Here is a 19,744-nt window from a genome sequence, read left to right as displayed (position 1 = left end):
ATCATAAATCAGCAAAAAAGGACAGTTTGTTAACTACTTAACTTGAATTTTTTTCTAAGTTATATTTCATACACTTTGCCAAATATCACAAGCAAATATAAATTCACTTCAATTATTGGAACTGCATTAGATCTATATGGTAAATTTACTAATACATGGCACTAATAATTTTTCCCATTTCTTTTTTTTTTTTAAAGATTTTATTTATTTATTTGAGACAGAGAGAATGAGAGAGAGCACATGAGAGGGGGGAGGGTCAGAGGCAGAAGCAGGCTCCCTGCCGAGCAGGGAGCCCGATGCGGGACTCGATCCAGGGACTCCAGGATCATGACCTGAGCTGAAGGCAGTCGCTTAACCAACTGAGCCACCCAGGCGCCCACCCATTTCTTTTTCTTTTTTTAAGATTTATTTATTTATTTGAGAGAGAGAAAGAGAGTGTATGGGGATGCGGGCGAGTGGAATAGGGAGAGAATCTCTAGCAGATGCCCCTCTAAGTGCAGAGTCAGACACTAATCTTACCACCCTGAGCCAAAATCAAGTCAGAGGCTTAACCAACTGAGTCACCCAGGCACCCCAATTTTTCCCATTTCTTGACACAATGCATCTGTTCATTCCTCTATATCAAATCATTCTTAGGTATCTCATAATTTGGGTTGTTACTGTAAATGACTTTTAATCCCTATAGTTTTTTTATATAATTTATTATACATACATTTAAAATGATTCATTTTTGAACAATTATTTTGTATTTAGTCAGCTGTTTTATTGGACTCTTTTTCAGTTGATTCTCTTAGGAGTATTTTTCTGAAGAGAATAATACTGGCTGAGAAATATATAATTAACTTATTCATTATTGGGACTATACCTCTGGATTAGTGTTTGTCTTACTACACTAAGAACTCCCAAAATAATGTTAAATAAGGTAACAGTGGGTTTGCTGAGCAGGTTGTCTTGTTCTTACTCTAGTGGACATTTCTTCAGTATTTCACTGATAAGTGTGGTATTCAGACAGCCATTCTTTATCATGTTTAAGGAGTATGTAAACATATTGTAAAAGAAAAAAAGGAATGAAAACGATATATACAACAGTTATGCTATGGGTTGTCACTGGGCTGTGGTGGTCAAAAGAAATTGTATCTAATTTTTATTAAATGTGTCTTAATGCTACCAACTTAAATCAATTTAGTAGCAATGTAGGTGCTTTTTGTTAAAAAAAAAAAATGATCCCATTCCTAGTATAAAAAGTTTTTTGCTGGAATACTTGAATTTTATCAAAAATTTTTGTCATCTCCAGAAAAGAGCATATCACTTTCATCCTGTCTTTTGACTTACAAATATACTAATGTGTTATTATTTATAGATTCCTTCATATCCTTGGTTCCTAAAAGAAATCCTCTTGGTCATATTCCTTTAATATACTGAGATATTTGACATATCAAATGGGGAAAAAAAGCAGTTCTGAATTTGTATGTTAGAAATGTATAACTATACAGGTGGGGCGGTTGGGTGGCGCAGTCAACGGTTAAGCATCTAACTCTTGATTTTGGCTCAGGTCGTGATCTCAGGGTCATGAGATCAAGCCTGGTGCCGAGCCCTGCGTTGGACTCCACACGCAGTGCCGTGTCTGCTTAATATTCTCCCTTCTTCGGCCCCTCCCGCTTGTGCTTTCTCTCTCTCTCTCTCAAATAAATAAATAAATCTTAAAAAAATGTATCACTATACAGGTAATTGCTCTCGAAAAGATCATGGAAGCAGATATATCAGAATGGTATCAGTGGTAATCAGTGGTTATCACTAAGCATAAGAGTTTCTTCTTTACACCACTTTATATTTTCTAATTTTCCTGGAAGAAATATGTGTTGTTTTTGTAATCAGAAAAAAAATACAATGATTTGTTGGATTTAATCTGCAAGTACTTTATATAGCTTTTCCAGAACTGTATTCATTGAGATAGAACAAGTGTCACTTTTATTTTTTATAGATCTTATTTATTTGAGAGAGAGAGCACACAAGTGGGTGGAGGGGCAGAGGGAGAAGCAGATTCCCTGATGAGTAGGGAACCTGAGACGGGGCTTGATCCCAGGTCCCTCTGATCATGACCTGAGCTGAAGGCAGACGCTTAACCGACTGAGGCCCCAGCCACCCCTGTCACTTTTATTTTTGTACTATCTTTGTCAGCTTATAGTTATCAAGATCTTGTGAACTTTATAAAATAGATGGATATATTTTCTATATATTTTTTTCTCTCCTGTGGTTGATACAGCGTTTTTTGTTTGTTTTGTTTGTTTGTTTTTTGATATAGCATTCTAATTATTTGCTTCTTCACACTATCAATGAAATTATCATTAAACCCACTGAGTTTAGATACATTTTAACATTTCTTCCATGACTATTAGTCCATATGGGATCTTTATTTCTTGAGTCACTTTGGTAAATTGTATTTTCCTAGAAAACTGCCCATTTCTTTTCTTTCTTTTTTTTTAATCAGAGAGAGAGTGAGGATAAGCAGGGGAAGCGGCAGGCAGAGGGAGAAGCAGGCTCCTTGCAGCAGGGAGCCTGATGCGGGACTCTATCCCAGGACCTTAGGATCATGACCTGAGCCAAAGGCAGACACTTAAACAACTGGGCCATCCAGGCGTCCCGAAAATTGCCCATTTCATCAGGAATTCAACAAAAGTGCCGAAGTAATTTAGCAGAGGACAGAGAGTATTTTCAACATTGTACCATATCCAAGAATTAACTCAAAGAGGATCATTGACCTAAATGAAAAACCTGTTAAGACATCTTGAAGAAAAAAGAGAGAAATATCTCTGTGACACTGGGTTAAGCACAGATTTCTTAGAAGACAAAGAGCACTGGGGCATCTGGGTGGGTCAGTTGGTTAAGCTTCTGCCTTTGGCTCAAGTCATGATCCTAAGGTCCTGGGATCGAGTCCCGCATCAGGCTCCTTGCTCAAGCGGGGAGCCTGCTTCCCCCTCTGCCTGCTGCTCTCTCTCTCTGACAAATAAATAAAATCTTAAAAAAAAAAAAAAAAAAAAAGACAAAGAGCACTAACCATAAAATAAAAAATTGGATTTTATCAAATTAAAAACTTTTGCTAATCAGACTAGCCACAGGCGAGGAAAAAACACATGCATAACATATATCTCATAAAGAACTTGCATATAGACTATGTAAAGAACTTTCACAACTCATTAATATGCCCATTTTTAAAAAGAGGAAAAGATCTGAACAGATATTTCATCAAAGATATGGATGGCACCTAAACACACGACAAGTTAGTCAGCATCATTAGTCATGGAGGAATTGCACATTAAAGCCATAATGAGATACAACTACACTCCTATTAGAGTGACGAAAATCCAAAACACTGATAATATCAAATGATGGTGAGGATGTGGAGCAATAGGAAGGCTCATTCATTGCTGGTGGGAATGCAAAATGGAACAGCCTCTTTGGAATACAATCTGGCAGTTTCTTATAAAACTAAACATACTCTTACAGTATGTTCCAACAATTGCACTCCTTTGTATTTACCCAAATAATTGAAAACTTTTAAAGGTGCGTGGGTGGCTCAGTCAGTTAAGTGTCTGCCTTTGGGTCAGGTCATGATCCTAAGGTCCTGGGATCGAGCCCCACGTTGAGCTCCCTGCTCAGTGGGGAGCCTGCTTTTCCCTCTCCCACTGCCCCTCTCCCCCACTTGTGTTCTCTCTCACTCACTCTGCTCTTTCTCAAATAAAAAAATAAATTGAAAATTATGTGCACACAGAAACCTGCACACACATTTACAGCTGCTTTATTCATAACTGCCATAACTTGGAAACAACCAAGATGCTCTTCAGTAGGTCAATGAATGAACTGTGGTACATCCGAACAATGGAATAGTATGCAGTGATAAAAAGAAAGCAGCTATCAGGCTATGAAAAGACAGGGAGGAACCTTAAATAAGTATCACTGAGTCAAAGAAGTCAATCTCAAAAGGCTATGTATGATTCCAGTTATATGACATTCTGGAAAAAGCATGAAAGGAATGAACTACTAATACATACAACAGCATGTATGAATCTCAACAGCATTATGCTAAGTGAAAAAAAACCCAGAAAAGGTTATGTGTTGTACAATTTTGTTTACATAACATTACAGAAAAAGGGACAGAATTCAGGTCCAAGTGGTTGCCAGGGGCTGAGGGTGGAGGGAAGAGACTGATATTATTTAAAAAGATAAGCAGGGTAGTTTTTGGGTGAAGGAAATACCCTATTATCCTGATTGTAGTATGGGTTATACAATCTTACATGTTTGTCAAAAAACAGGAATATATACCTAAAAAGGGTAACTTTTATTGTATATAAATGATCTCAACCACACATAGGTAAAAAATTAAAAAAAAAAAAAAAGGAATCCTATGGAGTACTTCGTAACTGGTTAACCCAGATTGAAAGCTACATAAGAACAGGGATCAGGGGCACCTGGCTGGCTCAGTCGATAGAGCATGTGACTCTGGATCTTGGGGTCTTGGGTTTGAGCGCCCAGTTGAGAGGAGAGAGGCTCAGTGGATTAAGCATCTGACTGTGGCTCAGGTCACGATCTCAGAGTCCTGGAACAGGCCCCATGTCAGGCTCTGCACTCAGCAGGGAGTCTGCTTGTCCCTCTGCCCCTGCCCCTGCTCGTGCTCTCTTGCTCCACTCCCTTCAAATAAATAAATAAAATTAAAAAAAAAGAACAGGGATCATGTCTTATTCATGTTTTTACCCTTAGTGCCTAAGACATTACAGCTATTATATATTTACTATGTGTTTGGCACCATGTTATAAACATTACAAGCATTAACTCATTTAATTCTTAGAGCAACCTTGTGGAAAAGGCAAAATCCATATCCTTACTTTACAGATAAATTGAAGTTCAACAAGTAACTGTATTGCCTAAAAGGATACAGCCAAGCAATGGCAGAACTGGGGTCTGAAATCAAGTCTGTCTGACTCTGGAGCTTGAGGGCTGAACTGTTATGACATGCTGCCTTGCTGATTTTGCTCAGTGTTTAGTGAACAAATGACTGGATAAGGAACAAGTAAGCTGTGTTGGAGTTTGACAGGGTAGGCTGAATCTAGTTCATGAGAACAAAATGTCTTATATTTTAAAAGGCCACATTATTATACAGAGGTGTAACATGGTTATTTGAGGTATAGCCATTAAGCTGTGCATGTAAAATGACCATTATAGTATTTAATTCCCTTTAACAAAAACTTTTTATTGTCTTTACCTCCTTTAAGAAATTAGTTTTATACATTTTATTTTTAACACTGAGAAATATAAGGAAGAAACAAAAATGTCCTTAACACTACAGCCCAGATAAAATCCCTGTTTACATTTTAAAAAATAAAGGTAACACATGTATATAGTTAGAAGATGCAAACCATACAGGCAGATACAAAATGATAAGTGAAGCCATCCATCTCTCCTATTAATTCCTTTTAATTTTAATAATCACTGCCTATGCAGTGTCCATGACACACTGATAAGAGCTCAGTATGCAGAAGTAAATTCAGATGGAAACCAGTCTACACATTTAGCCAACTTATACTTGCTATGATGTTCCAGGTGCAAGGAGTAGTCAGAAGGGATGAAAAGTGGTGAGAGGATATGGGAGATAGTCCAGAATGTCAGCATCACTACTGGCTTTTTCAGGCTTGCATTACCACTATGGTTCATCTTTTTCTACTGACAGGAAAAAAAAAAATTACACGGTATCTGTGCTATTAAAGTTGATAGAAGCTGGGCTTCTGCGCACTCTATTTCCCTTAAGATTGGTGATTCTACTTTTTTTTTTTTTAGAAGATTTTATTTATTTGACAGAGAGAGAGAGACTGCGAGAGAGGGAACACAAGCAGGGGGAGTGGGAGAGGGAGAAGCAGGCTTCCCGCAGAGCAGGGAGCCCGATGCGGGACTTGATCCCAGGACTCTGGGATCATGACCTGAGCTGAAGGCAGACGCTTAACCCACTGAGCCACCCAGGTGTCCCTCTACTTTTTTTTTTTTAATTTATTTAATTAATTTATTTCTTTGGCAGAGAGAGAGCAGGAGAGCACAAGCAGTGGGAGCGGGAGAGGGAGAGGGAGAAACAGGCCCCCTGTCGAGCAGGGAGCCCAATGCAGGGCTTGATCCCAGGACCCTGGGATCATGACCTGAGCCAAAGGCAGTCGCTTAACCAACCGAGCCACCCAGGCACCCCTCTCTACTCCGCCCCCCTTTTTTTAAACAAAGATTTTATTTATTTATTTGAGAGAGAGAGCGTGAGCTGGAGGGAGAGGGAGAGAATCTGAAGCAGACTCCGCACTGAGCACAGAGCCTGACTCGGGGCTCAATCTCAAGACCATGAGATCATGACCCCAGCCAAAACCAAGAGACAGCCATTTAACTGACTGAGCCACCCCCACACCGCTGGTAATTCTACTTTATGCAGAAAATTTAAAACCATGGTAAGGGCGCCTGGGTGGCTCAGTTGGTTAAGTGACTGCCTTCGGCTCAGGTCATGATCCTGGAGTCCCAGGATCGAGTCCCGCATCGGCCTTCCTGCTCGGCAGGGAGTCTGCTTCTCCCTCTGACCCTCCCCCGTCTCATGCTCTCTCTCTCTCTCTCTCTCTCATTCTCGCTCTCAAATAAATAAATAAAATCTTAAAAAAATAAAAATAAAAATAAAATAAAACCACGGTAAGAAATACATACAAATATGTATTGTGTGCTTACTCTTGGGCAGTGGGCTATAACAATAGGATGATCTTGCCCTCCATAAGTTTATAGTCCTAACAGGAAAGGAAGATAATATATGTTTATAATAATGCTTTTTAAAATTTCTATTCAAAACCACAGGAAAAAAATAGAACTAATAACATTTTTGGCATAGTTTAATTCCAGAGGAATTCATCTCCTACTCCCTAAGGATCTCAAAACTAATTAAGTTCATATTTTGGTCTTCATTCTTAAAGCAGAGGGAGTGAAGGACTGTGTTATTTTTTTTTTTTTTTTTTTAAGATTTTATTTATTTATTTGACAGAGAGAGATACAGCGAGAGAGGGAACACAAGCAGGGGGAGTGGGAGAGGGAGAAGCAGGCTTCCCACCGAGCAGGGAGCCCGATGCGGGGCTCGACCCCAGGACTCTGGGATCATGACCTGAGCCGAAGGCAGACGCCTAACGACTGAGCCACCCAGGCGCCCCAGGACTGTGTTATTAACACATTTTGAGCTTCAAGTGGTAAAAACATGATAGCATCACAAAATGCTTACCCATGAGCTTTTTTTTTTATTTTAAGATTTTATTTTATTTTACTTTTTTTAAGAAATCTCTACACCCAATGTGGGGCTTGACCTCACAACCCCAAGATCAAGAGTCATATGCTCCACTGACTCAGCCAGCCGGGCATCCTGTTTTCCCATGAACTTTGAAGTTAAGTGCATTAGCTTTGAGCATGGCTCCTTAACAAATGTCCTTGAATATCTAGGGAAAACCCCATTATAACACAATAACGATTGATAAATTCAGATACAGAATAGGAAGAAAATAATTTTTATTTTTTTAGATATAGCTTCTCTTTTCTACTTCAACACACTGCTTTTCATATTCCCTATGTGATACAAATTTTAATCCAAAGGAGATATTACCTTGTAAATCTGTTCCTAAAATACCATGCATGAATAAAGCCTTTGCAACTAGCTTCAAATTCAGGATTCATACTAATGTCCTATCTCATTAAATAATTATTTCATCAAGCACATACCAAAAAAAAATATTTTTCAACAAATTGTGTTCACTTCTATGGAAGGTAGGGTATATAGAAACTTAATAAAGTTGTCAGAAGATTTTGGGAAGGCAATTTAGCATATAGATCCTCTCCTACCCCAAAAAACCTTTAGGAGCTTCATATGACAGGGTTTCAGTTCCTTTTCTTCCGGCATGCTATGGGGAGAGTGGCTGTTAACCCATAAACAGATGATAAGGAAGGAAGAAAGAAAGCAGAAGCAGTAATGAGCCATTTTTAAAAGCAGTGGGGTATGAAATATCACAGTAGCATAAACTATACACACATCTTCTCTGAACCCTTCCTTCCTCTAGCACTTAACATACAGTGCAGTCATTACTCCCCCACCCCACTATCCCTGCTCCAAATTATTAATATAGATTAATAATACTTTCATTGAATTCTACCAGGTACCTTTGAAACTGGGGATGAAAGGGAAGGAAATAAAATAAAGAGAATCAGGGTAAAAGCTGTTTGATTCCTTTATCAACCTTCCCCACTCCATGATTTTGAATGTCCACCCCACACCAACACTGGCAGAATTCAAGAGGTCTGATTCTTGGAAGGGATAAAACAATTGGTTTCTGGACTGGGGACACAAAAGGCAGTTGATGGTGGGAATACAGCACTAAAAACTGAGGGGAGGGGCGCCTGGGTGGCTCAGTTGGTTAAGCGACTGCCTTCGGCTCAGGTCATGATCCTGGAGTCCCTGGATCGAGTCCCGCATCGGGCTCCCTGCTCGGCAGGGAGTCTGCTTCTCCCTCTCCCACTCCCCGTTTGTGTTCCCTCTCTCGCTGTGTCTTTCTCTGTCAAATAAATAAAATCTTAAAAAAAAAAAAAAACTGAAGGGAATTAGGGAACCATGGCATAATAGTGCTGAACGGAGCAAACCACCCCCCCAAATCCTCTTCACCCCTTACCATCTAGACATCTAGTCAGTGACGGAAAATCTGCTCCTACTGACATGGGGCTTTTTCCTCAACAAGATGGGCAAGAAGCTCACCCTACAGAAAGGCCCAGAGGTAATCAGCCTATGCGTTTAAAGCTTCTAATTTAAAGCTTCCCACTCTTAATCACGAGCAGACAGCTAATTATTATGAGACATCAGAGGAAAACTCTAACATAAAACAGATCAAAACAAACATAGAAAAGCAACTTTAGGGGAAAAGGGACTGCAAGGCAAAGAAAGTTTCCTGAAACAATAAAAGGATACTATGAAAGAAACATTCCCCGAATAAAAGAGACCTCCCAGAAATTCAGAACATAAGAGTAGGAAAGAAAATTTTAATTGAGGATAAAGATGAAGAAATCCTCCAGGAGGCAGAGCTAAAGGAAAAAGAGATGAGAACCAGGAAACTTCTGGGAGGCCCAGCACTGAGAAGCACCTGGCCATCAAAAAAGAAGACACAGGATTGAGCTGAGCCCCCAGGTGAGTAGTGCTATCCAGGAGGACATCTGTGCACCACACCCAGAGAGACATCTGCCCAGATTGGAACAGTGACCCAAGAGACATACTGAAGGCTGCCATCACTATGATCTCTGCTGCCATTTATCCTCTTTTAAAAAAAAATTTTTTTTTAAAGATTTTTATTTATTTGTCAGAAAGAAAGAGAGCACAAGCAGTGGGAGTGACAGGCAGAGCAGGCAGAGGGAGAAGCAGACTCCCTACTGAGCAAGGAGCCCGATATGGGACTCGATCCCAGGACCCCGGGATCATGACCTGAGCTGAGGGCAGATGCTTAACTGACTGAGCCACCCAGGCATCCCTATCCTCTTTTTGAATATAAGAATATAGTGCCTAGGTGAGCCTGGTCCTCAGCTTATCTTGACTAAGTGCTGATAAATTTCTTCTCAAAATACGCAGCTGTGCTGGGGTGCCTGGGTAGCTCAGTCGTTAAGCGTCTGCCTTCGGCTCAGGTCATGATCCCAGAGTCCTGGGATCGAGCCCCGCATCGGGCCCCCTGCTCAGCGGGAAGCCTGCTTCTCCCTCTCCCACTCCCCCTGCTTGTGTTCCCTCTCTCGCTGTCTCTCTCTCTGTCAAATAAATAAATAAAAATCTTAAAACAAAAAAAATACTCAGCTGCCTAATGAGCTCAGAACACTCATTTCATCTCACAGAAGTGTTCTTTAACCAACTCCTAAAAGCTATAGGTGGGGGTCATGGTCAACTTGGGAGAAATCACAGAACTCAGAACTGCTCACTCCCTCTGACCATACTTCTGCTACAAGTCCAAGAGTGGGTCCACACTGGAGCCCTGCCCAATACAATTTCCAGGACAAGTCTTGACTTTGCCCAAAGTTGCTTTTCTTCCATAGAATAGATTCTTTAAACCTGAGGAAACAGAAGCAAGTATGGTCCTCTGATGCCTGGAGATCCCTGAGATCCTTCCAGGAGTCTAAGAGGTACAGCTACATACTTACTTAGTAATACTAAAGGATTATTCGCCGTTTTCAGTGTTGACACTGTACCAATGGTGCAAAAGCAATGGTGAGCGAAACTGCTGGTACCTTAACACAAATCAAGGCAGCAGCACCAAACTGTAACAGGACTCATGGTCTTCACCATTACGTTACTGCAGTTAAAAACAATGCCAGTTCTGATTTAAGAATGTCCTTGATAAAGCTGTAAAAATTGCTAGTTTTAATAAATCTCAACGCTTCAGTACATGTCCTTTTATTATTCTGTGTAAGGAAATGGTAAGTATGCACATAACATATACTGAAATATAACAGTTACCTTTAGTAGAAGTACTTGTGTGGTTGAGTTGCAAGCTCAACTAGCCAGGTTTTTTTCATGAAATACCATTTTTACTTGAATAACAAACTATATTATTCAAGCTTAAATATTTGACAGATATTTTCTCAAAATTGAACAAAAGTGAATCTATCACTACGAAGAAAACTGACAGTACTTGCTGCCAGTGATATGTCAGGCTTTCAGAAAGAAAATTACAATTTTGGAAGACATATTCACCAGAGTCTGACAGCTTCTCAATATTTAAGACTTTTCCAATGAGACCAGTGGTAGTATTAACAAAGGTGATATTAAAATATTATATAATGAAATGTGTAAATATCTGTCTACATAGGAAAGGTCCCCAGAGGCCTTAGGTCTGTCCCTCCGGAACTTGATGGGTCACTTTTATTTTCAGAATACAACAAATAGGGGCGCCTGGGTGGCTCAGTTGGTTAAGCGACTGCCTTCGGCTCAGGTCATGATCCTGGAGTCCCGGGATCGAGTCCCGCATCGGGCTCCCTGCTCGGCGGGGAGCCTGCTTCTCCCTCTGACTCTTCCCCCTCTCATGTGCTCTCTGTCTCTCTCATTCTCTCTGTCTCAAATAAATAAATAAAATCTTTAAAAAAAAAAAAAAAAAAAAAAGAATACAACAAATAATTCTTTTTCAAACTACGTAACTGTCAGCTAATCTAATTATAACAAAATTCTCACCCTATCTTAAAGGAACTCCATCTTTTTAGAAACAAACTTATTTTACATTCAGAATTCTATTCTTTGTCCAGTGGTATCGAATGGACCATAAACTAGCAAATATTATTATATGTATGTTTTGTAACTAAGAAAAATCCATTTTTCTCTAGAATCCACATTATGAATATAAATGTTAATCAAATTACAGATTCCAAGATTTAAAGTGTAAGAGGAAAAAATCTCACTAGCACAGAACACAACCTTTTTCTCATACTAAGTGATCAAAAGCACATTTCCATTTATATTTCAATTGACTACTGACAAACCATAACTTCCATAGCAACTCTCCCTTTGGTATTCTCTAGTAAATTTAATTAATTTAATGATAAATTTAATTAATTAGATTCGATTAAACTTAGGTTATGCTTAAGTTAGGTGAGGTAAGGAGGTCAGAGAGAAAAAATAAGTTTCCAGTAAACACCTTTGGAGTAGTCAAATGTTACTCTAGTTTGTCATATGTACATGTTCTTTAGGATTTGTCACCAGGCAACCAAAATCAACTCGATTTACTAAACTGTTCATAAGTAATTAACTTGGTAATAAAACTTAAGACCAAAGTACTGACTGCCCTCTAGTGTTCACACTGCGGATTATGCTGATGAACTTATAAAGTACCCTGAGGGGAGGGGGGGAACCCACCGAGGTCCTAAAGAAGCAATTTAGGGTCATTAAAAGCAGAGGAGAGGGGCGCCTGGGTGGCTCAGTCGTTAAGCGTCTGCCTTCAGCTCAGGTCATGATCCCGGGATCCTGGGATGGGGCCCCGCATCGGGCTGCTTGCTCAGCAGGGAGCCTGCTTCTCTCTCCCACACCCCCTGCTTGTGTTCCCTCCTTGGCTGTGTCTCTCTTTGTCAAATAAATAAATAAAATCTTAAAAAAAAAAAATTAAAATAAATAAATAAATAAATAAAAGCAGAGGAGAAATTTGGACCTTGCCAAGTTTTCAGCCATCTTCCCAAAGCAAGACAACAGCTGTTAACCTGAGCTATCTAATTACTTGTACCAGTAGCCCAAGTGTCTGACCTGTCACCTAGAGTAACTGGGCATGAGCAGAATGTAACGCTGGTAACATTTTTACCGTACCTCAACTTACACTGGCATAAAACGAGATTCAGACTTCTTTACATTTGGCAAAGAATCACAAAATGCTTGAATCAAAATCTTATTCCAGCATGCTGAGGTTAAACACGGAAAATGGCCTCTGGTCCCCTTCTTTGCTTTTGCATATTTTAAATGCCTATTTTAAATTTTAAGTACTTCCTAACTAGTCTTCCTAGTCTGCAATATGACTTTTTTGGAAAACACCTCACAAATATCATCTACTAAGAAAAATGCAGGTGATACTCACCAAATGGATCTTCCATGCCACTATTAACCAGTTTTGGGAGGTGGAGTATAGTTTCTAAAAAGAGAAAAAGGTAAATTATATACTTAAAACATAAATTCCATCACCTTTTATGTTTTTTTAAACCCAATTCAGTAACACTGATTATAATTTAAAACTGAACATTATAGAAATGTATAACTTATTAAGTGAGAACATTACAACTGGGATTTATTTTAAGACAGTTCAGATATAGATATATAGTATAAAAATATCATAAAACATTTAAGGCTAATTTTCATTTTAAAACATATTATTCTCAGTTTACTCAAGTAAGTTCCCTTTCCAATCCCGATCTTGAATTTACTAGAGTGTAAGGAAACAGGAAAATTTTTATGTAAAAACAAACAACAACCCCCCCCCCCAACAAAACTCACAGCTGAGATGGGTTTGCCTAAAGAACGTAGAAGTTATTTTAGATATAGTAAGTTGTCAGTTTAGAATGCTCAAGTATGAAAATAAAACAAAAAAATGTTTCCCTGCCCCTTAATCAGACTAGGATCAGTCTGCCCAATCTTGCTTCCTATTTCTCTTGCGGTTTGGATCCCAAGGGCATTCCCTAATAAACAGTCTGAATTGCTAAACTCTAATTGAGTCTGCTTTTCAGAGAACACAGCCTACCAACAGTTGGTGCCAGGAGTGATCTGAGAAAATTGGGAGTATAAAGGGGTTTTGGAGTTGAATTGCTCACAGACTAGATGGCAGTGAGGATCCCCCGTCACTGGTGAGAGATGTAACACAGATAATCCTGGTACAAGGTGCTGGCCCAATTCTTAAACTTTCACCACTGGTGAATAGTGGTGGTCTGCGTGTGGAAGGGAATGCTCTAGTTGATTGAATGTATCAGGCATTTGAAGAGTACTGCGCATGTGGGCCCTCCTTCTGGTCATTTCCTCAGTTCCTGAGTATATCACTGAAACAGATATACCTGGAATTATGAAATCCCTATTTTGAGTTGTTAGGCTGTGGTATAAGAGTTATCACACTGGGGAAGGCTAGGTAGAAGAAACTAAAGCTGCTCCAGCCCACCTGCCAAGATAATAAATAACAAAACAAAACAAGGTTGTACCCCAGGGTCAAGGGAGGGGGGTTGGGAGAAATTAGTGCAATACTCCTGGAGGATGCAGAATTCACTAGTGTGGTCCGGGAAGAAATCAGACAAATCCTGGAGGTAGGCAGCAGATTACCACGAACTGAATCTAGTATTAGCTGCAACTGGAGCTGCCATGCCAGATGTATGTTTGCTAGAGCAGATTAATAGGTCCTGGAGCACAGTATGCAGCCAATGACTGGAGGAATAAGCTCTTTTTTAAATTTTATTTCTATAAGTAAATAGGATCAGAAACAATTCACATTCACATGGACAGATTACAGCATACACTTATATACAGGACTATGTTAATTTTGCAACCTTCTTGCATAATATAGTCCTAAGAGACATGGATCATCTGGACTTTCTGCACAACATCACAATTACCAACTATATATATATATATTTAAAGATTTATTATTTATGAGAGGGGGAGGGGCAAAAGGAGAGGGAGAGACTCCCTGCTGAGTGTGGAGCCCGACACAGGACTCGATCCCACGACCCTGAGATCATGACCTGAGCCAAAACCAAGAGTTGGAAGCTTAACTGACTGAGCCACCCAGGCGCCCCTCAGTAACCTACTATATTAATAACATCTTGCTAATTGGGCCATATGAGCAAGAGGTGGATAGCACACTGAAGGCCTTGTCAGGAGACATGTACTCCAGAGAGTGAGAGAGAAATGTCTCAAAGATTCAGGAACTTGGGGCGCCTGGGTGGCTCAGTCGCTAAGCGTCTGCCTTCGGCTCAGGTCTTGATCCCAGGGTCCTGGGATCAAGCCCTGCATCGGGCTTGCTGCTCCTTGGGAAGCCTGCTTCTCCCTCTCCCACTCTCCCTGCTTGTGTTCCCTCTCTCGCTGTGTCTCTCTCTGTCAAATAAATAAAATCTTAAAAAAAAAAAAACATTCAGGAACTTATTACATCAGTAAAATTTTTATGGGCCCAGTAGTGAGGGCTTGATAAAACATGCCATTCAAGTAAAGGCAACCAAGTAAATAACTGCTTCTTGCATTTCCCACAATTAAGAGGGAACCACACCACCTGAGAATCTGAGAATACTGCTATGGCTTCTAAACCAGGTGACATAAAAAGGTGCATTTCGAGAGTAGCTCAAAACAGGAAAGGACTCTGCAGGCCTGGCTGGTGACACAAACAACCTGGCAGATCCTATGGTATTATGGCAAGACCCAGTGGGAGAATCACTACACAGACCCCTGGGGTTCTGGAGCAAGGCCATGCCTTTTGTAGTGGAAAATCAAATGCCCTCTGCATAACACTCCTGGCATGATACTATGTCCTAGTAGATACGGAGCACCTGACCATGGGACACAAAATGGCCGTTTATCTAGAATCACCCATCATGACCTAGGTTCTGTGAAACACACCAAGTTATGTTGGGTGGACCCAGTAACAATCCAAGTAAGATGAAAGTGATACAACCAAGATCAAGCATAAATAGGATCAGAGGTCACAAGCTTGAGCGGAGAGCCCAAGCCATCATATCACCCACCACTGTTGTACAAGTGCCCCTCCCTCATCACATACCTTTTTGGCCATATGGGGGGCCCTATCACCAGTTGACAAAGAAAAAACCCTCACGTTTTTCACAGATGGCTGTATGTGGTACAAGTCAAAAATGGACAGGCGCTAGCTACAGCCTGAATCAGCGGGTAGCACTGAAGACAGTGGTAAAGGAAAACCTTCCCAATGGGCAGAGCTTTAGGCAGTACACTTGACTACTTTGTATAGACAAAGAAGTGGTTTGACAACTCATAGGTAAATGTAACATGCTGGTCAGGGGGCTTAAAAGTAGAAAGACTGGAATACTGGGGCAAGGAGGTCTTAGGGTAGAGGCATGCAGGAGGGCTATAGGAGTGGGTACAACATGTGATCTTTGTATCACACGTAAACATTCATCAGAGAACATCTACCATTGAAAGAGGCACTAAACAACCATGTAGACAATGACTCAACCAGTTTCTGTCAGCCATCTTTTGTCACGGCCTCCCCAGTGCTGACAAAATGGGCACATGAAAGAAGGTGGTCATGGTGGCAGAGATATATACCATGCATGCACAACAGCATGAACTCCCACTTATCAAGGATGCTCCAGTTACTGATGCAGCCAAAAGTTCAAATGGCCAGCAACAGAGGTAAACAGTAAGCTCCAATATGGCACCACCTTTAAGGAAACCACTTGATGGCAAGCTGACTGACTATAATGGCCCCTTCCACCTTGAAAAGGTGAACAATTTATTCTGAAAGGAATAGGGACATATTCTGGGTGTAGGTTTGCCTTTCCTGCCCTCTGGGACATCACTACACGAGAGTTTAGGAAAGGTTTAATCTACCAGTAAGCATCATCCCACACAATATCATTTCATCACAGTAAGTGCAAGATCGGTCCCAGGACCATGGGATCTACTGGCATAGCATCATCTAGAAGCTCCTAACCTAAAAGAGCCTTGAAATGGCCTGATGAAGGCACAGCTGAACATCAACTCAATGTAATATTTTATAAGAACAGAATGCCGACCTCCAGGATGCAATATATACCCAAATCAAAGCCCTTCATATGCTATGTCTTCAACAAGAAAAATACATGGATATAGGAAAATGGGGGGTACAAACACAATATACCCTGTTTATCATCAAATCCCAAAGACCCACCTGGGGAATGTGTGTGTCTTATTCCTGCAACTCTGGGTTCTGCAAAGTTCAAGATTTTGGTCACCAAAAGAGAACACTTCCATAGGAGACAAAAGAATCCTGAGGGGGGGAGGGGAAAGAATCCCTAGAGACTATAAGCTATGGCTGCCACCTGGGCATTTTCGAGTTCTTGTATCTAGGGATCAGCAAGCAAAGGAGGAATTACCATCTTGGCAGGGGTAACTGATCCTTATTATCAGAAAGAAGTAGGGTTGCTGTTCCACAAGGGGACAGTGACAATGTATCTGGAACCCAGATGATCCACTTGGGTGACTACTGGTATTCCTTTTCCCAATTCTGAGAGAACAGTAAGCAGACAAATTGGATACTCTGGCCTGAGTAAAGCATGGTAGCTAGTGGTTCAGATCCCTCAGGAATGAGGGTTTGCGTCACACCACCAAGTAAGCCATCAAGACTGGCAGAGATGGGGGGGGGCGGCGCCTGGGTGTCTCAGTTGGTTAAGTGGCTGATATTTTATTTATTTTTTTTTAAAGATTTTTTTTTAAATTTATTTATTTGACAGAGAGAGAGCACAAGTAGGCAGAGCAGCAGGCAGAGGGAAAGGGAGAAGCAGGCTCTCTGCTGAGCAGGGAGCCCGATGCGGGGCTCAATCCCAGGACCCTGGGATCATGACCTGAGCCGAAGGTAGCCGCTTAACCGACTGAGCCACCCAGGCGCCCCAAGGGGCTGATATTTTAAAGGTAATTTTTTTTTTAAAGATTTTATTTATTTATTTGACAGAGAGAGACACAGTGAGAGAGGGAACACAGCAGGGGGAGTGGGAGAGGGAGAAGCAGGCTTCCCGCGGAGCAGGGAGCCCGACACGGGGCTCGATCCCAAGACCCTGGGACCATGACCTGAGCTGAAGGCAGACACTTAACGACTGAGCCACCCAGGCGCCCCAAAGGTAATTTTTAAAAAGATTTATTTATTTATTTGAGAGTGAGAGTGCATGTACAGGGGAGGGGCACAGGGAGAGGGAGAGAGAATTCTCAAGCAGACTCCCCAATGAGTGCAGAGCACAACACAGGTGGAGCCCCAGGACGCCGAGATCATGACCTGAGCCAAAATCAAGAGTTGGCCACCCAACCGACTGAGCCATCCAGGCACTGCAAGCATCCGACTCTTGATCTCAGCTCATGTCTTGATCTCAGGGTTGTGGGTTCAAGCCCCACACTGGGCTCCATACTTTAGAAAAATTAAAAATTAAAAACAGAATTATCGCATGATCCAGCAATTCTACTTCTGGATATATACCCAAAAGAATTGAAAGCAGGAACTCAAACACATATTTGTACACCCATGTTCACAGCAGCATTACTGACAACAGCCAAAAGGTAAAAACAACCCAAATATCCATCAACAGGTGAATGGAAAGATAAAATGTGGAATATGTTATTCAGCCTTAATAAGGAATGAAATTCTGACATATGTTACAACACAGATGAATCCTGAGACAGTATGCTAAGTGAAATAAGTTAAACACAAAAGGAAAACACTGTATGATTCCACTTTACCTACAGCAGTCAAATTCAGAGATAGAAAGTCAGATGGTGTTTCCAGGGGCCGAGGGAGGGAAGTATGAGGAATTATCACTAATGGGTATAGAGTGTCAGTTTGGGAAAATGACAAAGTTCTGAAGACAGATGGTGGTGATAGTTGTAGAACAATGCGAATGTACTTAATGTCACTGACTATAGGACTATATCCTTTAGAAATGTCAAAATGGTAAACTTGAGGGGCGCCTGGGTGGCTCAGTCGGTTGAGTGTCTGCCTTCAGCCTGGGTCTGATCTCAGGGTCCTGGGATGGAGCCCCACATCACATCGGGCTCCCTGCTCATGAGGAGACTGCTTCTCCCTCTCCCTCTCCCACTCCCCTGCTTGTGTCCCCTCTCTCACTGTCTCTCTCTGTGAAATAAATAAATAAATAAATAAAAACAAAACCCAGCTGAATCTTGCTAAGTAAGATCAGTGAGTATTGTGGCATTTTAACTAGCCTGACTCCCACTTCCCTCTCCCCAGCTTTGACTTAGCCCTGAAAACCAAAAGCCTCATAACCACAGTAGCTATGAAAACCAGCAGCCTAGCAGCTACTAGAAAAGACAGAACAAATTTGGAGCTCCCTAAAAGCCCCATCCCCAGAAAGCTGTTAGTATGCGATCTGACTGACAGCACCAAGAAACTCCATTCTCCTTATCTTTATTTGGCCTGACTCAGAGCAGGTTCTGTGCGAACAGCCCTATCCTTTGGACATTTTTCAAAAAACAGTCAGTGGCAGTGTTTAACATCCCCATGGCCTAAGGCAGTGATACCAGCTGGAGGCCAATAGGACACTGAGCAAAAAACCATAAATGTCCAGGCATGAGAGGTCTGTATGGGATTTTGGAAAGCTCTGACATATTCTTGGGTATCGAGAAGGGCACATGCATTTGCAGGCTCTGCACATACCCAGGAAAGGCCTGAGAGGGCCCTGATCTCTTACTTCTGGGCAAGCAGGAAGTAATGGCTAAGGCAAAGTTGTAAACTGCCTGCTGGGAACATTGAAAGTATATGCCAACGTACAGACAGAACGCCCTTGGCAAAGGCTGGATAATTTACTGGTTCAAGACATCTAAGAAAATCTCTGGCTAATCATCAGCTAACCACTAAACTAACCAAGCAGAGACTTCAATGGCCATATACAACAAAGAAGAGAGGCTCTACAGATATTTCATCCAGGAAAGTCACTAAATAAACAGCAACAAGAAACCCACAGCAGGGATGGGAGAATCTGATTTGCAGATTGCCACATTATTTTATTTTATTTATTTTTTTTAAAGATTTTATTTATTTATTTGAAGAGAGAGACACAGCGAGAGAGGGAACACAAGCAGGGGCAGTGCAGAGGGAGAAGCAGGCTTCCCGCCAAGTAGGGAGCCCGATGCAGGGCTCGATCCCAGGACCCTGGGATCATGACCTGAGTCGAAGGCAGACGCTTAATGACTGAGCCACCCAGGCGCCCCTGCCGCATTATTTTAAATGCTCAGTTTTCAGAAAAAATTATGAGATACACAAATAAAGAGGAAAGTATGGTCTATATACAGGGAAAAAAAGCAGTCAACAAAACTGTACCTGAGGATGTCTAGATGCTGGGTTTACTAGACAAAGACTTTAAAGATTTTATTTATTTATTTGACAGATAGAGAAAGAGCACAAGCAGGCAGAGGGAAAGGGAGAAGCAGGCTCCCCGCTAAGCAGGGAGCCCGATGTGGGGCTCGATCCCAGGACCCTGGGATCATGACCTGAGC

The 19,744-nt window shown here is 41.2% G+C and overlaps 1 protein-coding gene across 1 annotated transcript in view; it reads right to left on the bottom strand.

Annotated features, from left to right (window-relative positions):
• PHACTR4 (phosphatase and actin regulator 4) overlaps nt 1-19,744 on the bottom strand; it is a 106,672-nt gene that overhangs the window by 67,907 nt on the left and 19,021 nt on the right. Inside the window, exon 2 of the mRNA XM_021684158.2 lies at nt 12,624-12,677. Coding sequence (XP_021539833.1) covers nt 12,624-12,639 — 16 coding nt within the window. The 5' untranslated portion in view covers nt 12,640-12,677. The remainder of the gene's footprint in view (nt 1-12,623; nt 12,678-19,744) is intronic.

This window comes from Neomonachus schauinslandi, chromosome 4 (assembly GCF_002201575.2).
Source record: "Neomonachus schauinslandi chromosome 4, ASM220157v2, whole genome shotgun sequence".
In the NCBI taxonomy this organism is placed as follows: Eukaryota; Metazoa; Chordata; class Mammalia; order Carnivora; family Phocidae; genus Neomonachus; species Neomonachus schauinslandi.
This window is presented reverse-complemented; position numbering and strand designations above follow the sequence as displayed.